Raw genomic sequence first — 11571 nt, forward strand, 5'->3', positions numbered from 1 at the left:
ACCGCATGCTACATGCTGCAGCCTACGTGACTCTAGCCGCATTTCAGGTAGCCTTTAGCCTGTTCAAGTGGTCGCCCGCTAGAGTGGCTGTGGATTTGGCCGAGTGTCAGAAATATTGATTCGTGCAGTGCAACCGTTCGAAATAATGGTCAAACCGAAGTATACATATTTCATTACGGCCCCTGGATTTTGAAGAAAAAAATATAAAAATAAAACATTTAAAAAACTGAATATTTTTTGGAGAAAAACTGCTCTCCTCTGGGTAGGAATTGGATGGGTCGGCTGATAACAGCCGACAGATATGACAGACATTCCTCCTAGAGCAAACTCACACTGCACAGCATAATAATTACGGGTTTATTTAAGGCAGAAATATTTCCGTATTTCCGTAAACTCGTATTTCCTGGCTAGTCGGTAACGCGGGAATTATGTTGATTGCGAAAATATGGAGTCCCATTACGTGGCTCACTTGAGTCCACCACACTGTTTCTTTCTTTCCGTTCTGATCGCGCTGCAGCTCACAATATCGACCGACGTCCAAATAGCATTTGAGGTGGTTCGTCCATTTTTTAACAGCACAAAGAAATCAGATAGACGAGTAAATCACAACGGTAACTTGCGAGCGAGCCATTGGGTAACTAATGTCTATTACAGTATATGGGCGATGGTGCTGTACGTTTGATGTCAATTGTCAAGTGATTTTACATGTCAATAACTCTGCAAGATTTTGTTTGTTTAAAAGCAGTAATATGACTCAAAGCAGAATGGAATATCATCTAACTGTTTGGTTTTGGTACACGTAAAATGCCGGAATGTTGTGCAGTGACAAGCGAACGAGAATCGCTGTAATAACATTTGATCGACAATTTTAGTGTGACATTTAAAATTGTCAAATTGTTTTACACGCTGCCGCGACATTTAATTATTGTGATCATTACCATATATGGCAGCCATGAGCTGCTTAAAACAGTTACATCACCAGCGCTTTTCATATCCTTGGTTAATAATTTAATCGAGCTTTTCATAAGAACACCCGATTAATTAGCTACAAATACAGAAAAGCCAAACTTTTACGGGTAATTTCGGAAGCTACAGAATAAACCTAAATATAACCAAAGCCTGTGGATTTTGAAACTGTTCGATTGGGGTCAGTTCTCTGAATGCCCCTCCGTCATAGTGCCGGCGGTGGTGCGGCCACCATTTCCAGAAGGTGCGTTGTCATCGGGATTGACTACACGCGTCATGCACTCCAGATACGGAGTGGAGCAAGCCACGGAGCTCTTGAATTTTTCCACAACTTCGTTTATCATGCTTGTGGTGTTACTGGACATGCTACTTTGATTCATCAAAGTGCCACGCGCGATGCAGTCCCAGAACGGCTTAAAGCAGTCCTCCATGATCAAGCTACCCATAGCGCCAGCGTCAGTTGGTGAGGACCCGGAGGAGTGCTTGGCGCTAACAACCAAAGGAGCCGACGCTGTGCTGCTGATGATCAACAATAACTGCATAGTCAGTACGGTCGCACAGAACGGAATACATTTTGTCCAATCCATCTTTCTTTAACTGCTTCTGTAACACCAACACCACAGAAATTAATGGCTATTGAGAACGTATAATGTTTCTAGGATGTGAGTAAATGTATGAAACTCACATTCCGAATTAAAAATGTAACACCAAATATACGCCCGTTTCAGAATCAGACGCTGATTAAACGGTTCGAAAAATAAACGGCGGCAGATTTAGGGTAACTATTCGCCTTCACTACGTTGCTGCAACTGACCTTGATTCCACGACGCGCCTTTCTCCCTACTGCAACAAACCAACACGAAGATTAATCGTCGACTTGAACAATTTTGCTGCAGTCAAGACGGCTGGCATTCATCTGCTATAAAGTGTAATGTTTATTACGACTTTGACAAAATGAGTCGTGTACATACGTATAAAATACTTGAAGTTCCGGCACATTTGCAAACAATCGTAGGCAGAATAGGTAGATGGGAAGCAGCAAACCCGAGCTAATGTTTGCGCAGCCATGCAGAATTTTCTCCACCCATGAACGATAATCAAACAGCAGCCGGAGAAATATGGCTGAAGTTGCTTAGTAGTGCATTTGTGTGCAGAGGGCAAGGCGAATGATTAGCGATCACAAAAAAGCAAGCGGCTAAGTCAACCTGATAGCGCTTCCGGTTTACCACCCGAGTGAGCTGTATTCCTGAGAATGTCAACATAGTACGGTGTATTCAGATGACGAGCAGGATTGTACGTAAGAGACTAAGAGGCCATTGAAGTGCAATTGTGAGCAGTGTCTCTGCTACGAACATACTGAACATGGGACCGCAGATTCCGAAACGCTTGTTGAGCGATGTTTAGAAAATTACTGCGTAACTTAAAGGATTCAGTTAAACTTAAACCAAATTACGCAAAATACAGGCGCTTAAGTTCCCGTGACCGCAAGGATACCATTTCAATGAACTGACATATTCTGTGGGAGAACCGGTGTCTGATTTACTTATTAATTATATTAGTTATTAAATTTCATTTGGGAAACTATTGCACAACAGCAATCGGACGATGTTTGTATGTATATAAATAATAAAAAATGTGGCTGGTGGCAGGCTTAATGGGTATCTTCCGTCAGCTGTACCGTTTTTGCTGAAAAAATCACCATGCAAAATTATAAAGTAAAGCCTAACGTAAAAAGCATCAAATCAAAATGAAGTTCTGGTAATAACGTTACAGAAAAAGAGTATCGTATGGACAAGCGATCATCAGTTCCGTGGTACTGGCGTACTTAATTACTGGCAGAATATTCATACTCCTCTATATTCAGTGCCGGGAAATTGGCACAATACAAACAGGACCGCCTTTTGCAGGAACATAAAGTATGGGGAAACTATTAAAGCAAAGCTTTTCGTTCGATTGTCCAAAATTCCATGTGTGTGCTCCACTGGTTATTCACCTAAACCCCTGGTTATCGATCGTTTTGAATAATCTGCGTTCTGGATAAGGCACAACCGTTGATATGCACTATACACTATCATGCATTCAACTTGACTGCACTTCGTTGACATCGCTGCCTCAGCTCTTGAAATTTACAGTTTAATTTTCATACAAATATATGAAAATTCTGAAATTCTGTGGCTAATAAGTAATAAATAACGTGCTCTTACCTATTACTTTCTATAACCAAAAGTAAAAGTCTTCCCATTCAGTACCCTGTTTATGTGTAATCAAGTGGTATCCCATATTAATGTTCCTGCTCTATTCAACGGAAGTTTGTACTTCCATCGCTTTATTACCAAACCAACGTGCGTCTTATGATAAAGCGGAATTTGCTGTAAGACTTATTAGTTTTTATTTGCAAAGCGTTTTAAACTTCGTACAGATGCTGATCAATACTGTATTCTTCATTTCCCTTTTATTTTATCGTAAGGCATCTATAAATTTCAGTTCAGATTCAAGTGCAGAGAAACCTGGAAACGCATATTCTACAGAAATTCGGGCGTAATATCTTGTACGCGATGGCCTCAGTTGATTCCGAGGATCGTACCCTTACCCAGAAGATCCACAAAAGTGCTCTGCTCATCAACGCCTGCACTGTGGCCAACCTCGTCATATTTTCAGCAAGAGTGTGCATGATAACCGCGACTACAGTGTTGAGCGACGACGATGATTTCTTGCGGAATATGGTACGTTTGCTATCGAGAAACCGCTCCGCGGATATTTCCGCTGCCAAAATATCTGGTGTATTACGCCAACCGTTATATTTTAATAATAATTATATAAACATTTCTCGTCATGCCATCAGCAACCTGCGCACCACGCTGCGATTGCTGCGACCACCACTGGATAAAGCACGAGACTTTGTTCTACATTACAAAACAGGCGTCTGGGAATGAAGACATTATTACCGGTGCAAATTTTAACTGCCGACAACAATGTCTCCCTGCCGGCCAGAGATTAAATTATTTTAGATTATTGGTCAGTTTCCGAATAGCTTTATTACTTTACTGGCAATTTTAGAAGAGTTACGAATTTGAAAATCAGCATCGTCGTTTTAATCAATGACGCCATCCTCTTGGCGGCAGCAAAGGAAAATCTAGCAAAAAAGGCCGGCTGGAAATTTGTCGGTCACAGAAGTTTCGATGGTCGGCGTTGAATTCTAACGCCGAATTTTTGTAACTAAATAATTTTTAGATCCAAATACAAATCGTACAACTACATTCAACTAAGTTTAGTAAATACATGAATTTTTGTTCCAGTCCGACGCGCATCGCTCCTCGCTACGATTGATTTTTCACGGATTAATGCTGACCCCTTCGGTCAACTTCCTCTGGTGCGGCATTACGGCTCAAATCCTCGGAGTGCTTATTTTCGCGCATGCAAAACGGCTGTGCAGTGCCTCACAGTGGTCCATCGCTCCGTGAAATTTTGCCTTGTGTACCGCCACGCTTCGCAGACATTGTGGAACAGTGAATGGCATTCTTCAAGGCGTTCAAATATTATCGTCGGTTATGCAAGTTATATGGGTGGCCTTAATGGTTACTGTGCGTTACATGGTCAAGTACATTCGGGGATCGAGACTATTCGAATGCCAGCTCCAGATGATGCCAACGCTGATCATGGAGTGTATTTGCATCCTTACTTCCATCCGTTGCTTCGTTTTGGTAAAGCAACTGGAAACGACTGTTCTGCATTACTGGTATTACCGAGCAGTTGAACCTAGTTGAACCATGCGCATTTCCATCGCTCCAAGAAATTCAGATGCTCCTGAAGAATGCAAAAAGAAGCAGACAGCGCAGTCAAGTATGAAAGTCAATCACACCTTTTTATAAGGGCACTCTTAAAGCTTATTACTCTGCAGCCCGGCGAATCTGGAAACGGATGAGCTCTTGTAAGTTGGTGCAACCAGCTAGGAATATGGAATGTTGAACTTTATGTATGGTTCCGTTTGATCATTAAATTCCAGGCAGCGCGCGAAAATATGGTTTTCAAAGACGAATGCTCAAATAATCGAAGTCTTCCATAAACATTTCCCCAGAAATTTTGAAAAGTGACTGCGATAAGTACCCTCGTAGAAATACTAAGTACCCTCGTAGAAATGATGAAATTAAAATAATGCATTAAAAAAATGCATTTAAATGCATTTAAAAAAAATTTCATTTGCCAAAAATATGGAATAAGCACAAACTATAAGATGGACTCTAGCAAAAAGCACAGCAAGATCGGCTTTAAATTACAAGGAAAAAAATTGTGTACCTAGTATAAGAAACCAAAAAAAGGATTTCTTATGTCTAATAGATCAAGTTCATAAAAGCAGATACACAAAATCAATTTTTCAAGCAATCTGTTTTAATGAAATAAATTTATTTTAACGTTGCCCTGGGCGCACAATACCGGTGCGGCGGTGTCTGATGCCTTAACATAGGTAACTCATGATTTCAGCCCACTATCATCAGTTCTAGTATCATACAATCACAGCGACCTCCGAGGCTGATGGCCTTTCACGACACTAACAAATTTTTTTGCGGTAATGTAACATTCTTATATGACACCATGTAAAAAGTAATTACTTAATAACATTTGTTGAAAGCCAGACAACATAATCAAACAAATTTTTGGTGGTATAATATTAAAATCCATGAAGCGTTTCGATTAACTTATGAAACAGTGAGAACAATACTAAGATCCAGACAAGAATCAGTAAAATGAGAATAACGCACGGGTGCGTACGCGCACATAAGCATACACTATTAAGACAACGCGTTCAGCGATATTTAAACAGGAAAAAAATAGGAATCTTCTTAAACAGTTTATGACACAGAACTGATTAAAACGGCGCAGGGGATGTATCTATTAGAAGGTCACGTTTAAAGAGCCAACATCACGGTGTCAGCTGTCAGCAGCGGTGCATCATCCTCTTCGGGTGGCGCTTTCACACAACGAGCGTGTTCGCAACAATCCTTGTTCATTTCCCCCCGGGCAATCCAGATGGACTTCCACGCAAAACAGCAAAGCCCCAGTTCAATGACACTTAGCAGCACCAGTAATGCAGGCAGATGGAACTGCTCCGGGACAATGAGCCCCAGCACCGGATACGGGAGGAGTGCCCAGAATAGCCCACGGGAGAGTGTCACCACGATGCAACGCTCCCAGTCCGCCCACATAACGCACACACAGAAGGGTTTTGTACTGGTCGGCCCATCTGACTTATCAGGGCTGGCAGTTTCCTCTTTATGTTCTTCCAGATCAACTACGGCTTCTTTTGGTTTTGGCTTCCTTTAAAAATAAATGTGTTACATCAACGTAGTTGCCTGGATATTGGCGGAACTTAAGTGTTTTCCTACGGCAGTATACTTTTGTTATCAGAAACTGTCTCGCTGTTCGGCTTAATTTACCAAATAGCCACCGCAAATTGGAATACTACCCTAGCTTATTGCTAGTCTGATCAGTACGTCAATGTCAATCCAGCCCTCTCGGACTCCTAAATTTCGACCGCTTACCAGATGCACTGCAGTAAACTGCGTACACAGAAGCCAAAGATGTAGATCCAAGATGCCACTCCGACCATCACGAGGAGAATTATCGGCAAGCCGACCACCGTCCCAACGATCCCCATCCACGCCACATAGAGGCGCTCCGTTACCGGCGAAAAGACCGTGTCGAACAGCGCCAAGAGAGCCGGATACGTGGTCTTCCAACGTGGATAGTGTAGATCCACATAGTACGACAGCATCACCGTTGCTTGGCTCATTCCCTAGAAATACGAGTATAATACACACCAGTTCCGAGAGGAGACGGCCAACGAAAGCTGGACAAAATAGATAGCCATTGAACGATTAGGGCAGTGTTTTAGCAGTGGCATTTTCCAGTGCACTCACTGTGCTGGATTACTAGCTAGTAGCTACTGAGATCTTCGATGTCAGCTCTCAGGAACGTTATGCTGTTTGATGCAGTCTTACAGATAAAGCGTTTGTCTTCTATCGCAAACAGTGTACATTGTAATAAGCAAAGAAAGATAAAAGTACACAGTATCACGTCAGTAAAATTAATGCTTTGGCACCGTTTCGTAGTTGTCACAACACTCGGTACACGTGAGGTATGTCCAATACGGTAGAGATGTCGATTCCGGAACAGATGTCGACTCGTTTTGCGCACTGGCCAGTGATGAAAACGAAATGAATGAAATCAATGAATTCATCCAACCGGAGAAAGAATCCATCCAAACTTTAAAGACCGGCACTCTAGGCAGCATATCTAGGCAGTGGTTAAGCACGCAGTAAAAAGCTGGGGCCACAACCATTATTAAAGTGGATAGCCATTTGAGGCGACTAACGGGCGACGGATTGTCAGCCGATGCTTCTGTCTTGTGTGCAGCTTCCTGTGACTGAATTGCTGTGAAAGGTTGGAAGATGAGCCGCACTCCCGTAACATTCCTTCCAAAGCAAATTAACACGCATTAAGTTTGCTGAATGGGAAAACGTAGTAATCCGTAAAAGATTACAAGGCACTCTGTTTCTCATGGGCTTTAGCGGATTTTATCTCTTTCCCTACGCACTGCTGCCATGGGTAGCCGCGCACGTGACACTTTACCTCTGAGACTACGGTCTGTCGGAGAGCTGCTGATTAATAACGAGAAAATTTAGTACCTGATCATTTCATGGAACTGCATCAGATACGTTCCGTTCATCCACAGCCCCCAAATCCTGCCGGTGCAGTGCACTGCCAGCAGACAGAAGACCACAACACTGGCCGGGAATACCGCTTCTTCGCTGCAGTGGAGGCCGATGCAGGCAACGGTCAGTCCCGCCACAATGACCACCGGCAAAGCGCAGAAGACCAGCCACAATCCCGAGAACACAAATATCCCAGCATAAAAGACCAAGACGCTAAACATGGTTGAACCCCAAATGGACTGATTCGCATCCACTTCAAAACCCCAGTCCTCGCCGTTGCAGGTCGTACGGAAGCCGCACCAGGTCGTAAATCGGCGGCAGTTGCGGAGATGCTGTGTCCAGCGGGGAATTCTCCAGTGGCGGTTGACACACGCTGAGCAGAGGACAGAGACGCCGAGAAGCACGGTTATGACGACCATCGCGAATGCTCCGATGTAGCCGGCGTTGGCTCGGCTCGGATTCACTGTAGCCGTATTGGTGACCGTCTGCGGCAGCGAGGGTTTCCAATGGGAGACCACGTCATCCCACGCGCAGCCGGTTAAATTCTAGAATGGAAAATTATTTTAATTATCGCAGGTAACTTCACGTATTTCACTGTACACAGTTTTTGCTGACAGAAATTAAAATGTATAGTAAAATTTGGAAGCGAGGGCGTACCCTTCCACAGTATTGTCAACAAGGGATTTGAGAAGTGCGTGCACCGCTATTGGCTGGCACTTTTAAGCCGAAGCGAAGCGCAATTATTGATTTTCTAATGCGCAGTTATTAATTTTTCGAAGGAAGTGGCCCACTGGTGGCAAAGCTTTTGACTCCGCGCACACCAAATATATTAGTAAATTATTTTTCATTGTTCTGTGACACTTAAATGGCAGATACAGTATTTTATTCACTCTGCGTACTTGTAATGGAAACCGCCGGTGCTTCAAAAAATTCGTGGCAGAGTTATGGGAGTTATGGACAAAATTCAAAAGATTTAAATGCAGACAGCTGTACGGATTGTCTCAATATGATCTAACCTTCAAATTTAGATAGTTAAAGCTTCATATCGAGGATACCAAGGTGATTTTTACACTGATTTTCTGGTTTACTTTTTTAAAATTTTGAAACTTTTTGTAAAATTTATTTTTCAAAAGTTTTCCTTCTTTAATGATCAAAAAGGGCAAATAGAGTTGGAGCTGCACCAAATAAATTTCTAATTTGCTTAGCGCTAGTAAAGAGCACATTACATGTGGTCTTTCAGTTTTTGTTCAAAATGCAAAGCATTTTTATCGGGAATAAACTCACCTGGCCAAGCAACAGCCATAGAAGACGATCCAGATCCGTGTACTTGTCCGGGTCGATGCGCGTCAACTCCCATTCCGAAAAAAATCGACTACCGAATTTTAACGAAAGCTGGCATCCGATCCACAGTACGCACAAGGCTTCCGTAATGATCTCATGATAGGCCCAGTTCAGATCGCGGTTGAGGACATCGTGGAACGTCGACTTAGAAAATTTTCCCATTTGGTTCAAATATCAGCAGCCGGATAAATAAACAATATGCACAGAATAAAACAGTGGGTCGAAAAAGGAGAGCTAGCTTCCTTTTTTGGCAAGATTTTATAAGTAGTGCAGCTGTTGCGTGCTATGAGAAGCGCTGATCTTATTTCTACTACTCGTATACAAATTCTCACAATATTAACACGAAAATGTTTGTTTGAAAATCTGATATGTTCTATCCGATAAAATCCTACCCACTTCTGAGACGCTTACAAAGTTTTTTCCCGAGTGAAGCACCAACTCCGTCTAAAAATCTCTTTATTATACGTTGACTGCATGCGGTCCTTGCAGTTGAAAATCGATAATTTTTTCGCTTTATGGCAAACGTGGAGCATGCAGTGCTCTCCTCCTGGTAAGCTGCTGTATAATATACAACCAGCGCGGCTCAGTACGTTGATCCACGGTCGCAGATGCTCGAAAGAATGGGCCGTACAGCTGCTTCTTTCTACTTGTCTACCACATGACGGTAAAGGAAATCGATGTAAATCCGATCAAAAATGCTGTTTTGGGGTGATCCGCCGGGTATTTAAGAGTTCGTGCGCTATTGGGTTCACCGGATACCGAAATGCTTCCAAAAAATAGGCGCAGCATCGATGCTTCCATTGTTCTGCAACAAAATATGCCATTGATAAACGGCCATTTCAGCAACCAAGAAGATCCACAGCATTTGTCAAAGATACCATACACAGTATTACGTACGTGCAATAATATTGTATGTACATAACAGCTTTCCGTTCGCCGCTACAACTGACACCAGTTTAAAGGACTAGCGCAGCCGGAAGTAAGCCTGGTGTCGCATATATGCTGAACTTTTGTAGTTATCCTTTATAGTGGCTCAGGAGCTACAGTTTTAGCAGACTAAACAAACAAATAAACAACATAAATACGGTATCTGCGTACATGCTGTGCCAGCTGTCAGGTACAACAATATGTCCTACAATAGTGATCAGCCGGCATCGCCACTCGCAAGAACAAACCAATACGCCTACAGCATTTAACAGCCGATAGGTAGTCGTCAGACGCTTCCGTCTTGTTTGAGATCTCCTGTGCCCGTTCGTCGCAATCCCGTGGTCTGCCTAGGAGAATTAAACATGGAAGGAGGAAGACCAGATTTGGTGAAAATGTGTAATGTTAATACTGCTGTAGCGGCTCGATCAAATTGTACCACAGGTTCTTACTTCGCAGGGGGTATCCAATTTCCCTCTCCTGTATTACGGGGCATCTTTTTTACCCCACACAACTGCCTCTCAGTCTCATATGATACCGTTCGAAGTTGATTTACAATTTAAAGCCGGCTTTGTCGTAATATCTACTCGAGTAGAAGCGCACTGAATGAGAGAACCATTACAAGGCAATAGCCATTCCCATAGATATAAGTGCACAACGCTGAGAGCCTGAGATACTACTTAGGAATTAAAAGTTACAAAACAAACTGCTGGTCCTCTTTGGGTGCAAACAGCCACTCACGCACCCCAATGTTAGGAGGCCAGTTTTCAGGCGTGAACATTTTCTCAGTCTCATCGGCGTAAGTACCAACACGTGCAAACAAACTGTTCTTACGGCCATTCTTAGCGGAGTAGATCGACACAAATCGAACTGAGATCCCATTTGATTCAACAGCGCTCTTGAGATCTTTACTGTAATCGTCGTGGGTCAGATGTTGGGTCTGCTCCAGTGGGGGGATGCCATGTAGACAGAAATCCTTCTTCTCTTTCTGTTTCTCCTTCTTGATAGCTTCTCTGTGTTTCATATGCATGGTCGACATAACGATATCTTTGTCGGTTGACGGGCTTTCACGTGCGCCGCGCACAACTTTTTTCTTCTTGGCAACACTTACCCAAGAGTCCCGAGCACTCGACGAACTTGTAGGGGGGCTATAAGCGCGGAGGGACCACTTTAATTTCTGGCGTTTTCATTGGCGTGTGTATGTCATCCAGAGGGGGGAAACTTTCAAGATCCAACTTACTCGCAGGCGTCGTTACGGTCGATCGAAACCCAGAGGGTTGAGGAGCTAATCGACCTGTTTCGACGGAAGTGGCTTAATCTGTACCAAACTTATTTTAGGGTTTCACTGTCTAATTGCGGACCAACACATCGTACTGGTTGGTGATGCCGCGACGCACCGCTACACGACTTGTACCGTGGGCAGGTACGCCTGCCGCGACGCCGCGATGGCCGCGACGCCTGTACTTAGCCGCGATGCACCGCGACACTGCGTATGCCGCAGATAGGCATGCCTGCCGCGACGCCGCGATGGCCGCGACGCCTGTATATAACCGCGATGCACCGCGACACGGCTTGTACCGCAGGCAGCCTTACCTGCCGCGAAGCCGCGATGGCCGCGACGCCTGTATGC

At 43.6% G+C, this 11571-nt stretch overlaps 1 protein-coding gene and 1 long non-coding RNA gene across 2 annotated transcripts; both read right to left on the minus strand.

Moving 5' to 3' along the window:
• Window positions 1-894: 894 nt before the first annotated feature.
• On the minus strand, window positions 895-2038 carry LOC129596918 (uncharacterized). The gene is made up of 2 exons (XR_008691496.1): window positions 1781-2038; window positions 895-1569 (listed from the first exon to the last, which is right to left on the minus strand). It is a non-coding gene; the product is annotated as an uncharacterized LOC129596918 (long non-coding RNA).
• A 3454-nt stretch (window positions 2039-5492) lies between these two features.
• On the minus strand, window positions 5493-9598 carry LOC129596911 (uncharacterized). The gene is made up of 5 exons (XM_055494316.1): window positions 8961-9598; window positions 7650-8221; window positions 7064-7436; window positions 6504-6757; window positions 5493-6279 (listed from the first exon to the last, which is right to left on the minus strand). The coding sequence occupies exons 1-5, from the start codon at window positions 9177-9179 to the stop codon at window positions 5871-5873; spliced, it is 1827 nt and encodes a 608-aa protein (XP_055350291.1). The 5' UTR covers window positions 9180-9598; the 3' UTR covers window positions 5493-5870.
• Window positions 9599-11571: the final 1973 nt, after the last annotated feature.

The sequence above is a fragment of the Paramacrobiotus metropolitanus genome, unplaced genomic scaffold (genome assembly GCF_019649055.1).
Source record: "Paramacrobiotus metropolitanus isolate TYO unplaced genomic scaffold, Prichtersi_v1.0 Parri_scaffold0000098, whole genome shotgun sequence".
Taxonomy (NCBI): domain Eukaryota; kingdom Metazoa; phylum Tardigrada; class Eutardigrada; order Parachela; family Macrobiotidae; genus Paramacrobiotus; species Paramacrobiotus metropolitanus.